The sequence below is a fragment of the Oncorhynchus nerka genome, linkage group LG14 (genome assembly GCF_034236695.1).
Source record: "Oncorhynchus nerka isolate Pitt River linkage group LG14, Oner_Uvic_2.0, whole genome shotgun sequence".
Lineage (NCBI taxonomy): Eukaryota > Metazoa > Chordata > Actinopteri > Salmoniformes > Salmonidae > Oncorhynchus > Oncorhynchus nerka.
In genome coordinates, this window is record NC_088409.1 from 93,284,695 (window position 1) to 93,309,728 (window position 25,034).

The 25,034-nt window shown below is 48.8% G+C and overlaps 1 protein-coding gene across 1 annotated transcript in view; it reads left to right on the forward strand.

The window, feature by feature from the left end:
* LOC115127223 (ventricular zone-expressed PH domain-containing protein-like) overlaps window positions 1-25,034 on the forward strand; it is a 295,573-nt gene that overhangs the window by 125,009 nt on the left and 145,530 nt on the right. The window contains exon 7 of the mRNA XM_065000549.1: window positions 3,876-4,085. Within this exon, the coding sequence (XP_064856621.1) occupies window positions 3,876-4,085 (210 nt within the window). The remainder of the gene's footprint in view (window positions 1-3,875; window positions 4,086-25,034) is intronic.

Genomic DNA, 25,034 nt, shown 5'->3' on the forward strand with positions numbered 1-25,034 from the left:
TCATCTCAACTCTGCTCTTTCTCTCTCTTTCTCCATCTCAACTCTGCTCTTTCTCTCTCTTTCTCTCTCTTTCTCTCTCTCTCTTCATCTCAACTCTGCTCTTTCTCTCTTTCTCTCTCCTAATCTCAACTCTGCTCTTTCTCTCTCTCTCTCCTAATCTCAACTCTGCTCTTTCTCTCTCTCTCTCTTCATCTCAACTCTGCTCTTTCTCTCTCTCTTTCTCTCTCCCAATCTCAACTCTGCTTTTTCTCTCTCTCTCTTTCTCTCTCCTAATCTCAACTCTGCTCTTTCTCTCTCTCTCTCTCTCTTCATCTCAACTCTGCTCTTTCTCTCTCTCTTTCTCTCTCTTCATCTCAACTCTGCTCTTTCTCTCTCTCTTTCTCTCTCCTAATCTCAACTCTGCTCTTTCTCTCTCCTAATCTCAACTCTACTATTATTCTACCAACACTTCTCTTTCTCATCCTCCTCCTCTTTTAACTTTCTGTTGTCTACTGATCTTCCTCAGCTTAACTTTCTGTTCTCTACTCATCTTCCTCCTCTTTCTATTCTCTAATCATCTTCCTCCTCTTTCTGTTCTCTTTCTCATCTTCCTCCTCTTTCTGTTCTCTACTCATCTTCCTCCTCTTTCTGCTCTCTTTCTCATATTCCTCCTCTTTCTGCTCTCTTTCTCATATTCCTCTTTCTGCTCTCTTTCTCATATTCCTCTTTCTGCTCTCTTTCTCATCTTCCTCTTCTTTCTGTTCTCTACTCATCTTCCTCCTCTTTCTATTCTCTAATCATCTTCCTCCTCTTTCTGTTCTCTTTCTCATCTTCCTCCTCTTTCTGTTCTCTACTCATCTTCCTCCTCTTTCTGCTCTCTTTCTCATCTTCCTCCTCTTTCTGTTCTCTTTCTCATCTTCCTCCTCTTTCTGTTCTCTACTCATCTTTCTCCTCTTTCTGTTCTCTTTCTCATCTTCCTCTTTCTGTTCCCTTTCTCATCTTCCTCCTCTTTTAACTTTTTGTTCTCTACTCATCTTCCTCCTCTTTCTGTTCTCTTTCTCATCTTCCTCCTCTTTCTGTTCTCTTTCTCATCTTCCTCCTCTTTCTGTTCTCTACTCATCTTTCTCCTCTTTCTGTTCTCTTTCTCTTCTTCTGTTCCCTTTCTTTCTGTTCCCTTTCTCATCTTCCTCCTCTTTTAACTTTTTGTTCTCTACTCATCTTCCTCTTCTTTCTGTTCTCTACTCATCTTCCTCCTCTTTCTGTTCTCTTTCTCATCTTCCTCCTCTTTCTGTTCCCTTTCTCATCTTCCTCCTCTTTTAACTTTATGTTCTCTACTCCTCTTCCTACTCTTCATCCTCTGATTCCTGTATCAGTATGTAACTGTAACAAAATGCAGGACTGCACTGTAGCCGTTATTAGGAGAACATGTTGCATGGATTGCTAACACATAAGAAAATGAAAGTGTGAATTCTTATTTAAAATGTATGTAGTTCTGTACCTGTCTGTTAATGTTATGTATTATGACATGTTTTGTGTATTATGTCATGTTGTGTATTATGTCATGTTGTGTATTATGTCATGTTATGTATTATGTCATGTATTATGTATTATGTCATGTTGTGTATTATGTCATGTTGTGTATTATGTCATGTTATGTATTATGTTATGTTATGTATTATGTCATGTTGTGTATTATGTCATGTATTATGTATTATGTTATGTTATGTATTATGTCATGTATTGTGTATTATGTCATGTTATGTATTATGTTATGTTATGTATTATGTCATGTATTGTGTATTATGTCATATTATGTATTATGTAATGTTTTGTGTATTATGTCATATTATGTATTATGTTATGGTATTTATTATGTCATGTATTATGTAATATGTTATGTATTATGTTATGTATTATGTATTATGTCATGTATTATGTCATGTTATGTGTATTATGTCATGTTATGTATTATGTCATGTTATGTATTATGTCATGTATTATGTCATGTTATGTATTATGTCATGTTATGTATTATGTCATGTTATGTATTATGTCATGTATTATGTCATGTTTTGTGTATTATGTCATATTATGTATTATGTCATGTATTATGTCATGTTTTGTGTATTATGTCATATTATGTATTATGTCATGTATTATGTCATGTTTTGTGTATTATGTCATATTATGTATTATGTCATGTATTATGTCATGTTTTGTGTATTATGTCATATTATGTATTATGTCATGTATTATGTCATGTTATGTATTATGTCATGTATTATGTCATGTTATGTATTATGTATTATGTCATGTTGTGTATTATGTCATGTATTATGTATTATGTCATGTATTATGTCATGTTATGTATTATGTCATGTATTATGTCATTTTATGTATTATGTATTATGTCATGTTGTGTATTATGTCATGTATTATGTATTATGTCATGTATTATGTCATGTTATGTATTATGTCATGTATTATGTCATGTTATGTATTATGTATTATGTCATGTTGTGTATTATGTCATGTATTATGTATTATGTCATGTTATGTATTATGTCATGTATTATGTCATGTTTTGTGTATTATGTATTATGTCATGTATTATGTATTATGTAATGTTGTGTATTATGTCATCTATTGTGTATTATGTTATGTTATGTATTATGTATTATGTCATGGTATGTATTATGTCATGTTGTGTATTATGTCATGTTTTGTGTATTATGTCATTTTATGTATTATGTCATGTTTTGTGTATTATGTCATGTATTATGTATTATGTCATGTTATGTATTATGTCATGTTATGTATTATGTCATGTTGTGTATTATGTCATGTTATGTATTATGTCATGTTGTGTATTATGTCATGTTTTGTGTGGACCCCAGAAAGAGTAGCTGCAGCTTTGGTTGTAGCTACTGGGGAACCTAATGAAATACTACATATTCCCATGGCACCTTTTAGAATATTTTCCATCTTTCAACTCAATGCTAGTCTCTGGTTTAATCTCCCCCCCTCTCATTTCTCCCTCTCTACTTTCTCCCCCTCTTTCCCCCTCCCTCCTCTCTTCCCCTCCCTTCCCCCTCCCTCCTCTCTCCCTCCTCCTCTCCCCCTCCCTCCTCTCTCCCTCCTCTCTCCCTCCCTCCTATCTCCCTCCTCTCCCCCTCCCTCCTCTCTCCCCTCCTCTCTCCCCCACTCCCTCCTCTCTCCCCCCTTCCTCCTCTATCCCTCCTCTCTCCCCCTCCCTCCCCTCTCCCTCCTCTCTCCCCCTCCCTCCTCTCTCCCTCCCCTTTCCCTCCTCTCTCCCCCTCCCTCCACTCTCCCTCCTCTCTCCCTCCTCTCTCCCCCTCCCTCCTCTCTCCCTCCTCTCTCCCCCTCCCTCCTCTCTCCACCCTCCCTCCTCTCTCCCTCCTCTCTCTCTCTCCCTCCTCTCTCCCCCTCCCTCCTTTCTCCCCTCCCTCCCTCCTCTCTCCCTCCTCTCTCCCTCCTCTCTCCCCATCCCTCCTCTCTCCCCTCCTCTCTCCCTTCTCTCTCCCCCTCCCTCCTCTCTCCCTCCCCTTTCCCTCCTCTCTCCCTCCTCTCTCCCCCTCCCTCCTCCTCTCCCTCCTCTCTCTCCCTCCCTCCTCTCTCCCCCCCCTCCCTCCTCTCTCCCTCCTCTCTCCTCCTCTCTCCCTCCTCTCTCCCCCCTCCCTCCTCTCTCTCCCTCCCTCCCTCCCTCCTCCTCCTCCCTCCTCTCTCCCCATCCCTCCTCTCTCCCCCTCCTCTCTCCCTTCTCTCTACCCCCTCCCTCCTCTCTCCTCCTCTCTCTCCCCCTCCCTCCTTTCTCCCTCCTCTCTCCCTCCTCTCTCCCCCCTCCCTCCTCTCTCCCTCCTCTCTCCTCCCTCCAGGTGCTGAGCCCCCTGGTGCCCTCCCTGGTTGGTTACCTAGGCGATGCCTCTCTGAACGAGACCCTACTGGGTGCACTGGTGTACGTGTCACAGGCTAGCCCCGCCTCCATGGCCCCCTTCCTGCCCACGCTGAGGGTTGTGGGTCAGCAGTACCCAGTCCTGCTGGGACACGTGGTTAAAATACACAGAGCTGTGGGCTTGACCAGTGAGGTGAGGAGACATCAACATTTACCTTTCTTCTTCTCTCACGTTCATTTCCATTTGAGATTTTAGTAATTTAGTAGACGCTCCTATCCAGAGAGACTTACAGTTAGTGTATTGATCTTCAGACAGCTAGGTGGGACAACTACATATCACAGGCAGAGATATCTTCAGGGGGAAGATGGGGAGGGACTCTGCTGCCCTAGCTTCAGGAGGAAGCTGGTTCCACCATTGGGATGCCAGGACACAGAAGAGCTTGGACTGGGCTGAGCGGGAGCTGCCCTCCCGTAATGGTGGGAGAGCCAGTAGACCAGAGGTGGCAGAACGGAGTGCTCGGGTTGTGGTGTAGGGTTTGAGCGTAGCCTGAAGGTAGGGAGGGGCAGTTTATCTTGCTGTTCCGTAAATAAGCACCATGGTCTTGTAGTGGATACGAGCTTCGACTTGAAGCCAGTGGAGTGTGAGGAGGAGTGGGGTGACATGAGAGAACATGGGAATTGTGAACACCAGGCAGGTGCAGAGTTCTGGATAAGTTGCAGGGGTTTGATGGCACAAGCAGGGAGCCAAGCTAACAGTGAGTTGCAGTAGTCCAGACGGGAGAGGACAAGTGCCTGGATTAGGACCTGCGCCGCTTCCTATGTGAGGTAGGGTCGTACTCTACGGATGTGCCTCTTCCTGTGTGAGGTAAGGTCGTACTCTACGGATGTGCCTCTTCCTGTGTGAGGTAAGGTCGTACTCTACGGATGTGCCTCTTCCTGTGTGAGGTAAGGTCGTACTCTACGGATGTGCCTCTTCCTGTGTGAGGTAAGGTCGTACTCTACGGATGTGCCTCTTCCTGTGTGAGGTAGGGTCGTACTCTACGGATGTGCCTCTTCCTGTGTGACGTAAGGTCGTACTCTACGGATGTGCCTCTTCCTGTGTGAGGTAGGGTCGTACTCTACTGATGTTGTAGAGCATGGACCTGCAAGAGCGAGTTACTGCTTTGTGTTGTCCAGGGTCACACCAAGGTTCTTTGCACACTGGAAGGGCGACACTGTGGTGTCGTCAACCGTGATGGAGAGGTCTTTGAGCGGACAGGCCTTCCCCCAGGAGTAAGAGCAGCTCCCTCTTGTCCAGGTTGAGCTTGAGGTGGTGGGCCGACATCCAAGCTGAGATATCTGTCAGACAAGCAGAGATGCGTGTCACCAACTGCGTGTCAGAAGGGGGGGAAGGAGAAAAGTAGTTGAGTGTCATACGCATAGCAACGATAGGAGAGACCATGTGAGGATATGACAGAGCTGAGTGACTTGGTGTATAGAGAGAAGAGGAGAGGGCCAAAAACCAAGCCCTGGGGTACACCAGTAGTGAGAGTATGTTGTGCAGATACATATCCTCTCCACGTCACTTGGTAGGAGGGGCCTGCCAGGTAGGATGCAATCCAAGAGTGTGCAGAGTCTGAGACACCCAGCCCTGAGAGGGTGGAGAGGAGGATCTGACAGAGCCTGAGACACCCAGCCCTGAGAGGATGGAGAGGAGGACCTGACAGAGCCTGAGACACCCAGCCCTGAGAGGGTGGAGAGGAGGATCTGACAGAGCCTGAGACACCCAGCCCTGAGAGGGTGGAGAGGAGGACCTGACAGAGCCTGAGACACCCAGCCCTGAGAGGGTGGAGAGGAGGATCTGACAGAGCCTGAGACACCCAGCCCTGAGAGGGTGGAGAGGAGGACCTGACAGAGCCTGAGACACCCAGCCCTGAGAGGGTGGAGAGGAGGATCTGACAGAGCCTGAGACACCCAGCCCTGAGAGGGTGGAGAGGAGGACCTGACAGAGCCTGAGACACCCAGCCCTGAGAGGGTGGAGAGGAGGACCTGACAGAGCCTGAGACACCCAGCCCTGAGAGGGTGGAGAGGAGGACCTGACAGAGCCTGAGACACCCAGCCCTGAGAGGATGGAGAGGAGGACCTGACAGAGCCTGAGACACCCAGCCCTGAGAGGGTGGAGAGGAGGATCTGACAGAGCCTGAGACACCCAGCCCTGAGAGGGTGGAGAGGAGGATCTGACAGAGCCTGAGACACCCAGCCCTGAGAGGGTGGAGAGGAGGACCTGACAGAGCCTGAGACACCCAGCCCTGAGAGGGTGGAGAGGAGGATCTGACAGAGCCTGAGACACCCAGCCCTGAGAGGGTGGAGAGGAGGACCTGACAGAGCCTGAGACACCCAGCCCTGAGAGGGTGGAGAGGAGGATCTGACAGAGCCTGAGACACCCAGCCCTGAGAGGGTGGAGAGGAGGACCTGACAGAGCCTGAGACACCCAGCCCTGAGAGGGTGGAGAGGAGGACCTGACAGAGCCTGAGACACCCAGCCCTGAGAGGGTGGAGAGGAGGACCTGACAGAGCCTGAGACACCCAGCCCTGAGAGCGTGGAGAGGAGGATCTGACAGAGCCTGAGACACCCAGCCCTGAGAGGGTGGAGAGGAGGACCTGACAGAGCCTGAGACACCCAGCCCTGAGAGGGTGGAGAGGAGGATCTGACAGAGCCTGAGACACCCAGCCCTGAGAGGGTGGAGAGGAGGACCTGACAGAGCCTGAGACACCCAGCCCTGAGAGGGTGGAGAGGAGGACCTGACAGAGCCTGAGACACCCAGCCCTGAGAGGATGGAGAGGAGGACCTGACAGAGCCTGAGACACCCAGCCCTGAGAGGGTGGAGAGGAGGATCTGACAGAGCCTGAGACACCCAGCCCTGAGAGGGTGGAGAGGAGGACCTGACAGAGCCTGAGACTTGCACCACTGAGAGGGTGGAGAGGAGGACCTGACGGAGCCTGAGACTTGCACCACTGAGAGGGTGGAGAGGAGGACCTGACGGAGCCTGAGACTTGCACCACTGAGAGGGTGGAGAGGAGGACCTGACAGAGCCTGAGACTTGCACCACTGAGAGGGTGGAGAGGAGGACCTGACAGAGCCTGAGACACCCAGCCCTGAGAGGATGGACAGGAGGACCTGACAGAGCCTGAGACTTGCACCACTGAGAGGGTGGCGAGGAGGACCTGACAGAGCCTGAGGCTTGCACCACTGAGAGGGTGGAGAGGAGGACCTGACGGAGCCTGAGACTTGCACCACTGAGAGGGTGGAGAGGAGGACCTGACAGAGCCTGAAACTTGCACCACTGAGAGGGTGGAGAGGAGGACCTGACGGAGCCTGAGACTTGCACCACTGAGAGGATGGAGAGGAGGACCTGACGGAGCCTGAGACTTGCACCACTGAGAGGATGGAGAGGAGGACCTGACGGAGCCTGAGACTTGCACCACTGAGAGGGTGGCGAGGAAGATCTCATATCTCTCTCCTCCTCTTTTTAACATTGTATTTAACGTTTATTTAACTTGGCAAGTCAGTTAAGAATAAATTCTTAATTACAATGACGGTCTACCCCAGGACAAACACTAACCCAGACGAAGCTGGGCCCTATGGGACTCCCAATCACGGTCGGTTGTGATACAGCCTGGAATCAAACCAGGGTCTGTAGTGACGCTTCTAGCACTGAGATGCAGTGCCTTTGACCTTTGCGCCACTCGGGAGCCCAGAAACAGAGATCCCACAAACAGAGATCCCACAAACAAAGATCCCACAAACAGAGATCCCACAAACAGAGATCCCACAAACAGATCGCCCAATGTCTCCCTCTTCTGTCAGTACCTTTTCTCTGTCTCTGTCTCTGTCTCTGTCTGTCTTTGTCTGTCTCTCTGTCTCTGTCTCTGTCTCTATCTCTGTCTCTATCTCTGCCTCTGTCTGTGTCTCTATCTCTGCCTCTGTCTCTGTCTCTGTCTCGGTCTCTTTCTCTTGTCTTGCATTCCATTTATCTCCTCTTCTCTCTCTCTCTCTCTCTCTCTCTCTCTCTCTCTCTCTCTCTCTCTCTCTCCCCTCCTGTCTCATTCCCCCTTTCCCATGTCATTGTCCACTTGTATCTCTTGATCAGTGCTGGGTAGTGTGTCGGTGTTGACTCAGACTCAGAGCGGAACTCACTGTGCCAGTATCACTTAGTCAGCCTGGCTAGGTCCGTCCACACACACTGGTCATGGACCGCTGTCGGTCACCTGCCAATCAAAACACAGGGACACAGTGAAACCCATCCTTACATTCCTCATTCCCAATCTTCATTAGCCTGAGCTTTCACGTGAACCTAATCCTCCTCATCTAAAGCTTAGGGTGACATTGACAATAAACACTCAGTAAACAGGCCCATAGCTGCTGCCTAGTAAACAGGCCCATAGTTGCTGCCTAGTCAACAGGCCCATAGTTGCTGCCTAGTCAACAGGCCCATAGTTGCTGCCTAGTCAACAGGCCCATAGTTGCTGCCTAGTCAACAGGCCCATAGTTGCTTCCTAGTCAACAGGCCCATAGTTGCTGCCTAGTGATCAGGCCCATAGTTGCTGCCTAGTCAACAGGCCCATAGTTGCTGCCTAGTCAACAGGCCCATTGTTGCTGCCTAGTAAACAGGCCCATAGTTGCTGCCTAGTCAACAGGCCCATAGTTGCTGCCTAGTCAACAGGCCCATAGTTGCTGCCTAGTCAACAGGCCCATAGTTGCTGCCTAGTCAACAGACTCACCCCATCGCGACGTCCCCCAAAGGTTAACTCTCTAGCCCTCGCTATCTCCCTGCTTGCTAATTCGGCCTGCTAACAGCTAGCTTGTCAAGCTCCGGTCCGCTAACTGCTACCTTGTCTAGCTCGGGCCTACGAACTGTTAGCTTGTTAGCACAGGCCTGCTAACCGTCTGAACCACCGCGTCCCAATCACTCTCTGACCCCATTTACTTTCTATCTCTTTTTGATTTTTAATTTGTTTATACCTTCCGGAAACCTGCCTCACCCAATGTGATACGGAATCGCTGTTACTTTTACTCTTATTTTTATTTTTATGACACACTCAAGAACCTCCAGACGCTAACCAGCTAACTAGCTACAAGCTAGTTAGTCATTGTTAGTTTAAAAAAAAAAAAAAAAAAAAAAACCTGGATAACACTCGCCAGCCCAGCCCCCTGCCCCCTGGACACTGATCTCTTGGCTACATAGCTGACGCACGCTGGACTGTCCATTAATCACGGTACTCCTTTCTGCTTGTTTGTCTTACCTGTCGGCCCCGTTGCCTAGTCAACGCCATTTTACCTGCTGTTTGTTGTGCTAGCGGATTAGCCTCGCCTACTGTTTTTAGCTAGCTTTCCAAATTCAACACCTGTGATTACTGTATGCCTCGCTGTATGTCTCTCTCTCAGATGTCAATATGCCTTGTATACTGTTGTTCAGGTTAGTTATAATTGTTTTAGTTCACAATGGAGCCCCTAGACCCACTCTGCATACCCCTGTTACCTCCTTTGTCCCACCTCCCACACATGCAGTGACCTCACCCATTACAACCAGCATGTCCAGAGATACAACCTGTCTCATTATCACCCAGTGCCTGGGCTTACCTCCGCTGTACCCGCACCCCACCATACCCCTGTCTGCGCATTATGCCCTGAATATATTCTACCATGCCCAGAAACCTGCTCCTCTTATCCTCTGCCCCCAACGCTCTAGGCGACCAGTTTTGATAGCCTTTAGCCGCACCCTCATACTACTCCTTCTCTGTTCCGCGGGTGATGTGGAGGTAAACCCAGGCCCTGCATGTCCCCAGGTACCCTCATTTGTTGACTTCTGTGATCGAAAAAGCCTTGGTTTTATGCATGTCAACATCAGAAGCCTCCTCCCTAAGTTTGTTTTACTCACTGCTTTAGCACACTCTGCTAACCCTGATGTCCTTGCCGTGTCTGAATCCTGGCTCAGGAAGGCCACCAAAAATTCAGAGATTTCCATACCCAATTATAACATCTTCCGTCAAGATAGAACTACCAAAGGGGGCGGAGTTGCAGTCTACTGCAGAGATAGCCTGCAAAGTAATGTCATACTTTCCAGGTCCATACCCAAACAGTTCGAACTACTAATTTTGAAAATTACCCTCTCCAGAAATAAGTCTCTCACTGTTGCCGCCTGCTACCGACCACCCTCAGCTCCCAGCTGTGCCCTGGACACCATTTGTGAATTGATCGCCCCCCATCTAGCTTCAGAGTTTGTTCTGTTAGGTGACCTAAACTGGGATATGCTTAACACCCCGGCAGTCCTACAATGTAAGCTAGATGCCCTCAATCTCACTCAAATCATCAAGGAACCCACCAGGTACAACCCTAACTCTGTAAACAAGGGCACCCTCATAGACGTCATCCTGACCAACTGGCCCTCCAAATACACCTCCGCTGTCTTCAACCAGGATCTCAGCGATCACTGCCTCATTGCCTGTATCCGCCACGGAGCCGCAGTCAAACGACCACCCCTCATCACTGTCAAACGCTCCCTAAAACACTTCTGTGAGCAGGCCTTTCTAATCGACCTGGCCCGGGTATCCTGGAAGGACATTGACCTCATCCCGTCAGTTGAGGATGCCTGGTCATTCTTTAAAAGTAACTTCCTCACCATTTTAGATAAGCATGCTCCGTTCAAAAATGCAGAACCAAGAACAGATACAGCCCTTGTTCACTCCAGACCTGACTGCCCTCGACCAGCACAAAAACATCCTGTGGCGGACTGCAATAGCATCGAATAGCCCCGTGATATGCAACTGTTCAGGGAAGTCAGGAACCAATACACGCAGTCAGTCAGGAAAGCTAAGGCCAGCTTCTTCAGGCAGAAGTTTGCATCCTGTAGCTCCAACTCCAAAAAGTTCTGGGACACTGTGAAGTCCATGGAGAACAAGAGCACCTCCTCCCAGCTGCCCACTGCACTGAGGCTAGGTAACACGGTCTTCACCGATAAATCCACGATTATCGAAAGCTTCAATAAGCACTTCTCAACGGCTGGTCATGCCTTCCGCCTGGCTACTCCAACCTCGGCCAACAGCTCCGCCCCCCGCAGCCCCTCGCCCAAGCCTCTCCAGGTTCTCCTTTACCCAAATCCAGATAGCAGACGTTCTGAAAGAGCTGCAAAACCTAGACCCGTACAAATCAGCTGGGCTTGACAATCTGGACCCTCTATTTCTGAAACTATCTGCCGCCATTGTCGCAACCCCTATTACCAGCCTGTTCAACCTCTCTTTCATATCGTCTGAGATCCCCAAGGATTGAAAGCTGCCGCAGTCATCCCCTCTTCAAAGGCGGAGACACCCTGGACCCAAACTGCTATAGACCTATATCCATCCTGCCCTGCCTATCTAAGGTCTTCGAAAGCCAAGTCAACAAACATGTCACTGACCATCTCGAATCCCACCGTACCTTCTCCGCTGTGCAATCTGGTTTCCGAGCCGGTCACGGGTGCACCTCAGCCACGCTCAAGGTACTAAACGATATCATAACCGCCATCGATAAAAGACAGTACTGTGCAGCCGTCTTCATCGACCTCGCCAAGGCTTTCGACTCTGTCAATCACCATATTCTTATCGGCAGACTCAATAGCCTCGGTTTCTCGGATGACTGCCTTGCCTGGTTCACCAATTACTTTGCAGACAGAGTTCAGTGTGTCAAATCGGAGGGCATGCTGTCAGGTCCTCTGGCAGTCTCTATGGGGGTGCCACAGGGTTCAATTCTCGGGCCGACTCTTTTCTCTGTATATATCAATGATGTTGCTCTTGCTGCTGGCGATTCCCTGATCCACCTCTACGCAGACGACACCATTCTATATACTTTCGGCCCGTCATTGGACACTGTGCTATCTAACCTCCAAACGAGCTTCAATGCCATACAGCACTCCTTCCGTGGCCTCCAACTGCTCTTAAACGCGAGTAAAACCAAATGCATGCTTTTCAACAGATCGCTGCCTGCACCCGCATGCCCGACTAGCATCACCACCCTGGATGGTTCCGACCTTGAATATGTGGACATCTATAAGTACCTAGGTGTCTGGCTAGACTGCAAACTCTCCTTCCAGACTCACATCAAACATCTCCAATCGAAAATCAAATCAAGAGTCGGCTTTCTATTCCGCAACAAAGCCTCCTTCACTCACGCCGCCAAGCTTACCCTAGTAAAACTGACTATCCTACCGATCCTCGATTTCGGCGATGTCATCTACAAAATGGCTTCCAACACTCTACTCAGCAAACTGGATGCAGTCTATCATAGTGCCATCCGTTTTGTCACCAAAGCACCTTATACCACCCACCACTGCGACTTGTATGCTCTAGTCGGCTGGCCCTCGCTACATATTCGTCGCCAGACCCACTGGCTCCAGGTCATCTACAAGTCCATGCTAGGTAAAGCTCCGCCTTATCTCAGTTCACTGGTCACGATGGCAACACCCATCCGTAGCACACGCTCCAGCAGGTGTATCTCACTGATCATCCCTAAAGCCAACACCTCATTTGGCCGCCTTTCGTTCCAGTACTCTGCTGCCTGCGACTGGAACGAACTGCAAAAATCGCTGAAGTTGGAGACTTTTATCTCCCTCACCAACTTCAAACATCAGCTATCCGAGCAGCTAACCGATCGCTGCAGCTGTACATAGTCTATTGGTAAATAGCCCACCCATTTTCACCTACCTCATTCCCATACTGTTTTTATACTGTTTTTTTTCAAATGTATTTATTTACTTTTCTGCTCTTTTGCACACCAATATCTCTACCTGTACATGACCATCTGATCATTTATCACCCCAGTGTTAATCTGCAAAATTGTAATTATTCGCCTACCTCCTCATGCCTTTTGCACACATTGTATATAGACTGCCCATTTTTTTTTTCTACTGTGTTATTGACTTGTTAATTGTTTACTCCATGTGTAACTCTGTGTTCTCTGTTCACACTGCTATGCTTTATCTTGGCCAGGTCGCAGTTGCAAATGAGAACTTGTTCTCAACTAGCCTACCTGGTTAAATAAAGGTGAAATCAATTTTTTTTTTTTTTAAAACAGGCCCATAGTTGCTGCCTAGTCAACAGGCCCATAGTTGCTGCCTAGTCAACAGGCCCATAGTTGCTGCCTAGTCAACAGGCCCATAGTTGCTGCCTAGTCAACAGGCCCATAGTTGCTGCCTAGTCAACAGGCCCGTAGTTGCTGCCAGGTCAACAGGCCCATAGTTGCTGCCTAGTCAACAGGCCCATAGTTGCTGCCTAGTCAACAGGCCCATAGTTGCTGCCTAGTAAACAAGCCCATAGCTGCAGGCCTGTATAGTTATGCTTGGAACCACAGCATCAAATCTGTCACAGCAGTTTATTTAGCTTCTTAATCACAGTATGTTCTAGCATCACGTCATCTCACATGTGTGGGCCAACGCTAACACGCGTCGGTAACACGCTAAGCCCTCTGTAACACGCTAAGCCCTCGGTAACACGCTAAGCCCTCTGTATGCCTGTGTGTGTAAGAGCTGCATGCTTTTCCAGCCCTCCATGTGGTCTCATTCAGTGGACGTGTTTGTTCAGGTGAACATTTTCTTCTGGGGTCAAGGCCTGCAAGAGTTCTGCAGAGACTGTTAATGGACATGATAGTCTATTGAGATGATTAGTCAATGTGTCGTTCTGAAGGATCCTGTATATGTCCTATTGTCATCCCAAAGAGGTTAGCGCCAGGGGTTCGACTAGGGTTGAGCCATGCTCACGGTCATCTGCCATTGTTTCCTCTCGTCCCATGTCCACATCCACACCCTGACTCAACCCTAACCCTAGATTCATGTCTACACCCTGACTCAACCCTAACCCTAGATTCATGTCCACACCCTGACTCAACCCTAACCCTAGATTCATGTCCACACCCTGACTCAACCCTAACCCTAGATTCATGTCCACACCCTGACTCAACCCTAACCCTGACTCATGTCCACACCCTGACTCAACACTAACCCTAGATTCATGTCCACACCCTGACTCAACCCTAACCCTAGATTCATGTCCACACCCTGACTCAACCCTAACCCTAGATTCATGTCCACACCCTGACTCAACCCTAACCCTAGATTCATGTCCACATCCACACCCTGATTCAACCCTAACCCTAGATTCATGTCTACACCCTGACTCAACACTAACCCTAGATTCATGTCCACATCCACACCCTGACTCAACCCTAACCCTAGATTCATGTCCACACCCTGACTCAACACCCCTGATTCAACCCTAACCCTAACCCTAGATTCATGTCTACACCCTGACTCAACCCTAACCCTAGATTCATGTCCACATCCACACCCTGACTCAACCCTAACCCTAGATTCATGTCCACACCCTGACTCAACACTAACCCTAGATTCATGTCCACACCCTGACTCAACCCTAACCCTAGATTCATGTCCACACCCTGACTCAACACTAACCCTAGATTCATGTCCACACCCTGACTCAACCCTAACCCTAGATTAATGTCCACACCCTGACTCAACACTAACCCTAGATTCATGTCCACACCCTGACTCAACACTAACCCTAGATTCATGTCCACACCCTGACTCAACACTAACCCTAGTTTCATGTCCACATCCACACCCTGACTCAACCCTAACCCTAGATTCATGTCCACACCCTGACTCAACCCTAACCCTAGATTCATGTCTACACCCTGACTCAACCCTAACCCTAGATTCATGTCCACACCCTGACTCAACCCTAACCCTAGATTCATGTCCACATCCACACCCTGACTCAACCCTAACCCTAGATTCATGTCCACACCCTGACTCAACCCTAACCCTAGATTCATGTCCACATCCACACCCTGACTCAACCCTAACCCTAGATTCATGTCCACACCCTGACTCAACCCTAACCCTAGCTTCATGTCCACATCCACACCCTGACTCAACCCTAACCCTAGATTCATGTCCACACCCTCACTCAACACTAGCCATAACCCTAACACTCATTTTGGTTTATCATACTTTAAACATACTTTGTTTTGGGGACCTGTAAGGTGCTGGAAAGGGGGTCCGGCTCTGGGTATCTCCGGTAGCTCCGGCTCAATTTAACCACTGGTCAATACTGAGTCACACTTCACCCTCATAGTTGACGTCTGGTGAGCGTTCTGGTACAAAATGTCCTCCTGCAGGTGGAGGTCGGGGTTACACATGTTAAAACCGATTTGTGCTGAGGTCGCCAGTCCATTCCTCACAACGATAAAACCTGAGTGATTGACGGAGAGAGACACACGGTGCCTAGTGATTATATGGCTTCCAACACCGTGTTACGAGGACATAGGTATGTTGTAGCCCTCTGCGTGCTTTTGGAATGACTCTCTGCTCTCCTGTTTTAAAAGACACTTGAGAGGGGAAAAGCTTAGAACTACAGCTAGTGATCTACCCCTCACACCCTGTCCTGTAACACCCCTCTCTCCAGCACACCCTGTCCTGGTTCTGTCTCCTGTAACACCCCTCTCTCCAGCACACCCTGTCCTGGTTCTGTCTCCTGTAACACCCCTCTCTCCAGCACACCCTGTCCTGGTTCTATCTCCTGTAACAGCCTCCTCTCTCCAGCACACCCTGTCCTGGTTCTGTCTCCTGTAACACCCCTCTCTCCAGCACACCCTGTCCTGGTTCTGTCTCCTGTAACACCCCTCTCTCCAGCACACCCTGTCCTGGTTCTGTCTCCTGTAACACCCCTCTCTCCAGCACACCCTGTCCTGGTTCTATCTCCTGTAACAGCCTCCTCTCTCTATCCTTCCCTTCTCTCCTTCAACAAACTAGCTCCAGCCTCTTCTCTCCTTCCTCCCTTCTCTCCTTCAACAAACTAGCTCCAGCCTCCTCTCTCCTTCCTCCCTTCTCTCTTTCAACAAACTAGCTCCAGCCTCCTCTCTCCTTCCTTCCCTTCTCTCCTTCAACAAACTAGTTCCAGCCTCCTCTCTCCTTCCTCCCTTCTCTCCTTCAACAAACTAGCTCCAGCCTCCTCTCTCTATCCTTCCCTTCTCTCCTTCAACAAACTAGCTCCAACCTCTTCTCTCCTTCCTCCCTTCTCTCCTTCAACAAACTAGCTCCAGCCTCCTCTCTCCTTCCTCCCTTCTCTCCTTCAACAAACTAGCTCCAGCCTCCTCTCTCCTTCCTCCCTTCTCTCCCTCAACAAACTAGCTCCAGCCTCCTCTCTTTCATCCCTTCTCTCCCTCAACAAACTAGCTCCAGCCTCCTCTCTTCTTCTTCCCTTCTCTCCTTCCTCCCTTCTCTCCTTCAACAAACTAGCTCCAGCCTCCTCTCTCTATCCTTCCCTTCTCTCCTTCAACAAACTAGCTCCAGCCTCCTCTCTCCTTCCTCCCTTCTCTCCTTCAACAAACTAGCTCCAGCCTCCTCTCTCCTTCCTCCCTTCTCTCTTTCAACAAACTAGCTCCAGACTCCTCTCTCTATCCTTCCCTTCTCTCCTTCAACAAACTAGCTCCAGCCTCCTCTCTCCTTCTTCCCTTCTCTCCTTCAACAAACTAGCTCCAGCCTCCTCTCTCTATCCTTCCCTTCTCTCCTTCAACAAACTAGCTCCAGCCTCCTCTCTCTGTCCTTCCCTTCTCTCCTTCCTCCCTTCTCTCCTTCAACAAAATATTTCCAGCCTCCTCTCTCCTTCCTCCCTTCCCTCCTTCAACAAACTAGCTCCAGCCTCCTCTCTCTATCCTTCCCTCTCTCCCTCAACAAACTAGCTCCAGCCTCCTCTCTCCTTTCTCCCTTCTCTCCCTTAACAAACTAGCTCCAGCCTCCTCTCTCTATCCTTCCCTCTCTCCCTCAACAAACTAGCTCCAGCCTCCTCCTTCCTCCCTTCTCTCCCTTAACAAACTAGCTCCAGCCTCCTCTCTCTATCCTTCCTTCTCTCCTTCAACAAACTAGCTCCAGACTCCTCTCTCCTTCCTCCCTTCTCTCTTTCAACAAACTAGCTCCAGCCTCCTCTCTCCTTCCTTCCCTTCTCTCCTTCAACAAACTAGTTCCAGCCTCCTCTCCCCTTCCTCCCTTCTCTCCTTCAACAAACTAGCTCCAGCCTCCTCTCTCTATCCTTCCCTTCTCTCCTTCAACAAACTAGCTCCAGCCTCTTCTCTCCTTCCTCCCTTCTCTCCTTCAACAAACTAGCTCCAGCCTCCTCTCTCCTTCCTCCCTTCTCTCCTTCAACAAACTAGCTCCAGCCTCCTCTCTCCTTCCTCCCTTCTCTCCCTCAACAAACTAGCTCCAGCCTCCTCTCTCTTTCCTCCCTTCTCTCCCTCAACAAACTAGCTCCAGCCTCCTCTCTTCTTCTTCCCTTCTCTCCTTCCTCCCTTCAACAAACTAGCTCCAGCCTCCTCTCTCTATCCTTCCCTTCTCTCCTTCAACAAACTAGCTCCAGCCTCCTCTCTCCTTCCTCCCTTCTCTCCTTCAACAAACTAGCTCCAGCCTCCTCTCTCCTTCCTCCCTTCTCTCCTTCAACAAACTAGCTCCAGCCTCCTCTCTCTATCCTTCCCTTCTCTCCTTCAACAAACTAGCTCCAGCCTCCTCTCTCCTTCCTCCCTTCTCTCCTTCAACAAACTAGCTCCAGCCTCCTCTCTCTATCCTTCCCTTCTCTCCTTCAACAAACTAGCTCCAGCCTCCTCTCTCCTTCCTCCCTTCTCTCCTTCAACAAACTAGCTCCAGCCTCCTCTCTCTATCCTTCCCTCTCTCACTCAACAAACTAGCTCCAGCCTCCTCTCTCCTTTCTCCCTTCTCTCCCTTAACAAACTAGCTCCAGCCTCCTCTCTCTATCCTTCCCTCTCTCCCTCAACAAACTAGCTCCAGCCTCCTCCTTCCTCCCTTCTCTCCCTTAACAAACTAGCTCCAGCCTCCTCTCTCTATCCTTCCTTCTCTCCTTCAACAAACTAGCTCCAGCCTCCTCTCTCCTTCCTCCCTTATCTCCTTCAACAAACTAGCTCCAGCCTCCTCTCTCTATCCTTCCCTCTCTCCCTCTCTACCTCAACAAACTAGCTGGTGTGTTTGATTATTCATTGTCATTGTTTCCCTAGAAGTTACGGAAAGGCAAAGCCCAACTGTGGGGTTTGACAGGATAAATGCGGATTCTCAGCAGGATTCTACTCTTTCCGGGACACACACTTACACACACAAACATACACACACTTACACTCACGCAAACACACGCTTCCCAGGAGAGGCAGAAAGATTTGGCCTGTCAGCTTCAATCACTCCTCTGTTATTATTCCGACACTACTCCAAACCTATCCGCTCCAGCAGTAGTGTGTGTAAGTGTGTGTGTGTGTGTATATATGTGTGTGTGTGTGTATATGTGTGTGTGTGTATATGTGTGTATATATGTGTGTGTGTGTGTGTGTATATATATATATATATATATATATATATATATATATATATACTATATATATATATCTGTGTGTGTGTGTGTGTGTGTGTGTGTGTGTGTGTGTGTGTGTGTATGTTTCTGGGCAGTAGATATGTGTGATGTTACAGTTAGGAGCCAGAGAAGGTTTTGAATAAAGCAACCTGTTTTACTTCCTCCTTTTCTGTATGTTCTGTTTCCCTGCCTCCTGATTGGACAAGCACACGGATTCCTCTGCTGATGAGATCTGGTACAAAATATCCTCCACTCTCTTAATGTAACAAGCCACCTGGTCCCACTAAAGTCCCAGAAGTGTGTGTGTGTGTGTGTGTGTGTGTGTGTGTGTGTGTGTGTGTGTGCCTGCTGAATCCGACACTGAATCTGATATTCCCGCTCTCCTCTCTTCACCGAGTGGATCTCAGGAAAACTGGGCATTCCTCTGAATCTCCTACTTCTCTCTAAAATGGCCACCAGGATGCGTTTCCGTTTGTTTATGAGGGTGTGTGTGCGTGACCACTGGCATGTAGCCTCTCGCCGGGGGTAGAGGGTAATTGCCTCATTTAAAGGGATGATTACAGGGATATGGGGATGGTTGTGCTCTTTGAAGGTGAGCCAGATTGACAGAGATTGGTTGACTGGGAGCTAGTGGATGTTGTGCAATAGCAGGAAGAATGAATGGTGTGCGTGCATTTCAGTGTGTTAACAGGAGTGGGGCACAGGTTACTCCCTTACCATCAACCAGTAGGCCTTAGTGGAGACGTTTCCCAGAATCACTGCTTGTTTTCCCCTTGGTAAGAGAGTGAGGAAAGACAGGGCACTGCTTGTTTTCCCCTTGGTAAGAGAGTGAGGAAAGACAGGGCACTGCTTGTTTTCCCCTTGGTAAGAGAGTGAGGAAAGACAGGGCACTGCTTGTTTTCCCCTTGGTAAGAGAGTGAGGAAAGACAGGGCACTGCTTGTTTTCCCCTTGGTAAGAGAGTGAGGAAAGACAGGGCACTGCTTGTTTTCCCCTTGGTAAGAGAGTGAGGAAAGACAGGGCACTGCTTGTTTTCCCTTGGTAAGAGAGTGAGGAAAGACAGGGCACTGCTTGTTTTCCCAGGGCACTTGTTTTCCCTTGGTAAGTGAGGAAAGACAGGGCACTGCTTGTTTTCCCCTTGGTAAGAGAGTGAGGAAAGACAGGGCACTGAGGAGTGAAAGACAGGGCACTGCTTGTTTTCCCCTTGGTAAGAGAGTGAGGAAAGACAGGGCACTGAGAGAGTGAGGAAAGACAGGGCACTGCTTGTTTTCCCCTTGGTAAGAGAGTGAGGAAAGACAGGGCACTGCTTGAAAGAGTGAGGAAAGACAGGGCACTGCTTGTTTTCCCTTGGTAAGAGAGTGAGGAAAGACAGGGCACTGCTTGTTTTCCCCTTGTTTTCCCCTTGTGAGGAAAGACAGGGCACTGCTTGTTTTCCCCTTGGTAAGAGAGTAGAGGAAAGACAGGGCACTGAGGAAAGACAGGGCACTGCTTGTTTTCCCCTTGGTAAGTAAGAGAGTGAGGAAAGACAGGGCACTGCTTGTTTTCCCCTTGGTAAGAGAGTGAGGAAAGACAGGGCACTGCTTGTTTTCCCCTTTGTTTTCCCTTGTAAGAGAGTGAGGAAAGACAGGGCACTGCTTGTTTTCCCCTTGGTAAGAGAGTGAGGAAAGACAGGGCACTGCTTGTTTTCCCCTTGGTAAGAGAGTGAGGAAAGACAGGGCACTGCTTGTTTTCCCCTTGGTAAGAGAGTGAGGAAAGACAGGGCACTGCTTGTTTTCCCCTTGGTAAGAGAGTGAGGAAAGACAGGGCACTGCTTGTTTTCCCCTTGGTAAGAGAGTGAGGAAAGACAGGGCACTGCTTGTTTTCCCCTTGGTAAGAGAGTGAGGAAAGACAGGGCACTGCTTGTTTTCCCCTTGGTAAGAGAGTGAGGAAAGACAGGGCACTGCTTGTTTTCCCCTTGGTAAGTGAGGAAAGACAGGGCACTGCTTGTTTTCCCCTTGGTAAGAGAGTGAGGAAAGACAGGGCACTGCTTGTTTTCCCTTGGTAAGAGAGTGAGGAAAGAGAGTGAGGAAAGACAGGGCACTGCTTGTTTTCCCCTTGGTAAGAGAGTGAGGAAAGACAGGGCACTGCTTGTTTTCCCCTTGGTAAGAGAGTGAGGAAAGACAGGGCACTGCTTGTTTTCCCCTTGGTAAGAGAGTGAGGAAAGACAGGGCACTGCTTGTTTTCCCCTTGGTAAGAGAGTGAGGAAAGACAGGGCACTGCTTGTTTTCCCCTTGGTAAGAGAGTGAGGAAAGACAGGGCACTGCTTGTTTTCCCCTTGGTAAGAGAGTGAGGAAAGACAGGGCACTGCTTGTTTTCCCCTTGGTAAGAGAGTGAGGAAAGACAGGGCACTGCTTGTTTTCCCCTTGGTAAGAGAGTGAGGAAAGACAGGGCACTGCTTGTTTTCCCCTTGGTAAGAGAGTGAGGAAAGACAGGGCAGGGCACTGCTTGTTTTCCCCTTGGTAAGAGAGTGAGGAAAGACAGGGCACTGCTTGTTTTCCCAGGGCACTTGGTAAGAGAGTGAGGAAAGACAGGGCACTGCTTGTTTTCCCCTTGGTAAGAGAGTGAGGAAAGACAGGGCACTGCTTGTTTTCCCCTTGGTAAGAGAGTGAGGAAAGACAGGGCACTGCTTGTTTTCCCCTTGGTAAGAGAGTGAGGAAAGACAGGGCACTGCTTGTTTTCCCCTTGGTAAGAGAGTTGACAGTTGAAAGCCTTGTGGAAGGGATGATTTCATAAAAATAATCAAACAGAATCATTTCTTGGTAGCCGCCATATTTTAGTGGTGTGTGTGTGGGTGTGTGTGTGTGTGTGTGTACGTGTGTATGTGTGTGTGCCTACATGTGCGTATGTGTATGTTACGTGTGTTGTGTGTGTGCGTTTATGTGTGTGTGTGTTTGAGAAAGTCCTCACACCCCATGGCTCACACACACATAAAGTCATGACATATTGTTCTTTAATTTCCCGCAATTGTCGTTAAACAGGCTTAAACGGCCACTTATTAAGAGACTGCTACCTCTTCACACCCTGTCCTGGTGTCACCTACTCTAACCCCAGTCACACTATCCAGCCTCCTCCCCTTCCTTCCTTCCTTCCTTCCTTCCTTCCTTCCTTCCTTCCTTCCTTCCTTCCTTCCTTCCTTCCTTCCTTCCTTCCTTCCTTCCTTCCTTCCTTCCTTCCTTCCTTCTATACCTCAACAAACCTTCCAGCCTCTTCGCTCTCCTCTTCTGTCCAACATCCTCCTTCTCTCCTCTCCTTCTCTCCTCTCCTTCTCTCCTCTCATTCTCTCTATCTATCTTCCTCTTCTCTCCCCTTTCCTTCTCATCACATTCTCTCCCCTCCTCTCCTTTTCTCTCCTCTCACATTCTCTTCTCTCCTTGTATCCTTTCACTTCTCTTCCTCCTCTCGTTTCTCTCCTCTCCTTCTCATCACATTCTCTACTCTCCTTGTATCCTTTACTTCTCTCCTCATTTCTCTCCTCCTTCTCTCCTCTCATTCTCTCCTATCTTCCTTTCCTCTCGTTCTTTCCCCTCCTCTCCTTCTCATCACGTTCTCTACTCTCCTTGTATCCTTTACTTCTCTCCTCATTTCTCTCCTCTCCTTCTCTACTCTCCTTATCTCCTCTCCTTCTCGCCTCTCATTCTCTCCTATCTTCCTTTCCTCTCGTTCTCTCCCCTCCTCTCCTTCTCATCACGTTCTCTACTCTCTTTGTATCCTTTACTTCTCTCCTCTTTTCTCTCCTCTCCTTCTCTACTCTCCTTCTCTCCTCTCCTCCAGCGTCTCCTTCTCTCCCCTCATCCCCACCTCCCCACCTTCTCTCATTGTCAAGGGATGATGCTGGAGAGGAGAAGCAAGTACAAACATTTAATGGGGAACGGACATTGAACGAGACAGGAGCAGCGTCAGCACACAGACAAAGTACAATCAATGCAGCATCGGGGAACTGACAAATATAGGGGAGGTAATAAACAGGTGATTGAGTGAGTCCAGGTGAGTCCAAAATCTCTGATGCACCTTGACGAGGGAAGGCAGGTGTGCCTAAATGATGGTGGCAGGAGTGTGTAATGCAGGGCAGCCTAGCGCCCTCGAGCGCCAGGGGGGAAGAGTGGGAGCAGGCGTGACAGTATCCCCCCCCCCCCTCTAGGGGCGCCACCCGAGCCTGACGATCTGGCTGAGGCAAGAACGCCTGTCGATCCAGCTGCGGCGAGGAGCCAGCTAGGTCCTGGAAGCCCGATGAGCCAGCTTCCTGAGCATGGTCCTGGAAGCGTGGAAGCCCGATGAGCCAAAAGCCCGATGAGCCAGCTAGGTCCTGGAAGCCCGATGAGCCAGCTAGGTCCTGGAAGCCCGATGAGCCAGCTAGGTCCTGGAAGCCCCGATCTTGAAGCCTGATGAGCCGGCTAGGTCCTGGAAGCCCGATGAGCCGGCCAGGTCCTGGAAGCCCGATGAGCCGGCTAGGTCCTGGAAGCCCGATGAGCCAGCTAGGTCCTGGAAGCCCGATGAGCCAGCTAGGTCCTGGAAGCCCGATGAGCCGGCTAGGTCCTGGAAGCCCGATGAGCCAGCTAGGTCCTGGAAGCCCGATGAGCCGGCTTAGTTGGTTCCATCGGCAGCAGAATCCACACCGCCGTCATCAACAAAACAAAAAACTCCTGGACCGGCAGAGCGAACAAGACCCGACGATCTGGCTGAGGCCCAACGTGGGATGCGAGCCAACCGGGGCAAGGAAACCTCTCAAGCCAGCTAGGGCGTGGAAGCCCGACGAGCTGGCTAAGCACCCCCGGGTTCCATTGGCGGCGACCCAGGAACGACGTTACCACCAACCGGATGGCTGCTGCATTCTGTCAAGGGATGACGCTGGAGAGGAGAAGCAAGTACGGTGTCATGACGTTGGCCTGGGGGGTAGGTTTATGACAGTCATAAATACCTCTTCCCCCCCTTTTCCTCTCTCTACCCTACTGATGTTACATTTGCAAAACATTTGGTTAACATAGAGATTCTGGGAACATCAGAAGGTGGGGGGAAATGAACTATATTCTGGTAATCCGACCAATTGAACATATGCGGTGGTACTTAATGAATATGATGTCAGTTCGGTTGTCATCTGAGACATTCTGAGACATAAACTCTACAGTGGAAAGTCTACACATCCGAGTTATCGGATTCACATGGAATTGTTGTTCAATTTAAATGTTAAAATATGAAATTATTCGTGATGGGATGAAATGTGATTTTAGCTTCTAAAATGTGAGATTTGGGTTTTCATAAGGTTAGGGCTCTGCTCAATCAGTGGCCCGCCCCTGTGAAGGGACATGGGCTATAAAACTTTTCAAACACGCCCTCCTCTCCCTTCCTATATAAAGCCTTGACGACAATATACTAACCTCCTGTACCGAGGATGTGAGGACGACGGTCCGATGTCAGAATGGTTCAGATAATAACTACAGAACGAAGCCAACATCAGCGTGAGCTTTGTTTGCGACTGCTATGAACTTTTAACTCTTATTCACTACAGAAGTGATACCTCCTAGCCGTTGAGTTAGCAACAGCAGCTGAAAACGAGGGTTAGGAAGGAACAGACAGAGTATCCCGTCTATCACACAACGACGTTACTACAACGTACCAATTGACCACCAGAGACATTCTTCAAAGGACAAAGGACTCGGTTTGGCAACACGGCCTTCCATCTACCACCAACCTACCGAAGCGCAGCTCAGAGTAAATATTTATTGCATTTTCCTTTTCCAAATGGGCGGAAATGTAGAATGCATAAGGTACTGTATTTACGATAGCACAGCTTCTCCCTGTGCACCTCAGTCTTCCCTCTCTTTCACTCAAACCCAGCCCCTTTCCTTTCTGTAACAAGCTGTCATATCTGTTCCGCCCGCTAGGGACGTTTTCCTTCATGACGTAATTTGTAATCAAGTTATGATTAATTATGTGTATTTAGGTATTTAGTAAATAAATAATTAAATCCAATTTTAAATAATTAAATCCAATTTTATATTGCTGATTTAACTTATTAGCCAGGGTTCGTTACAACTTTCAGATGAGACTGAATTAAGGTGACGATTAATATTGACTGCTATTGATGTAAAATATTACTAGGTCTTTAAGAGTTTATTCGGAAGATAACAGATCTATAAATATTATTTCGTGGTGCCCCGACTCTCTAGTTAATTAAATGTACACGATTAGCTCAATCAGGTAATATTAATTAGGGAGAAATGATTTTATAGAATAGCATGTCATATCACTTAATCTGGCATAGCCAAAGACACGACAACGGGGAGTCAAACATTTAATGTGGAACGGACATAGAACGAGACAGCAACAGCGTTAGCACACGGGTAACACAGACAAAGTACAATCAATGCAGCATCAGGGAACTGACAAATAGAGGGGAGGTAATAAACAGGTGATTGAGTGAGTCCAGGTGAGTCCAATATCGCTGATGCACGTGACGAGGGAAGGCAGGTGTGCGTAAATGATGACACTCTCCTTCCATCCTCTCCTTCTCTCCTCTCTTCTCCTCTCCTCTCCTTATCTCCCCTACTCTCCTCTCCTTTTCTCCTCTCCATCTCTCCCCTCCTCTCTTTCTCTCTTCTCCTTCCTTTCATCTCCTTCTCTACTTCTCTCCTCTCCTTCTCTCCTCTCTCTCTCTCTCTCTCTCTCTCTCTCTCTC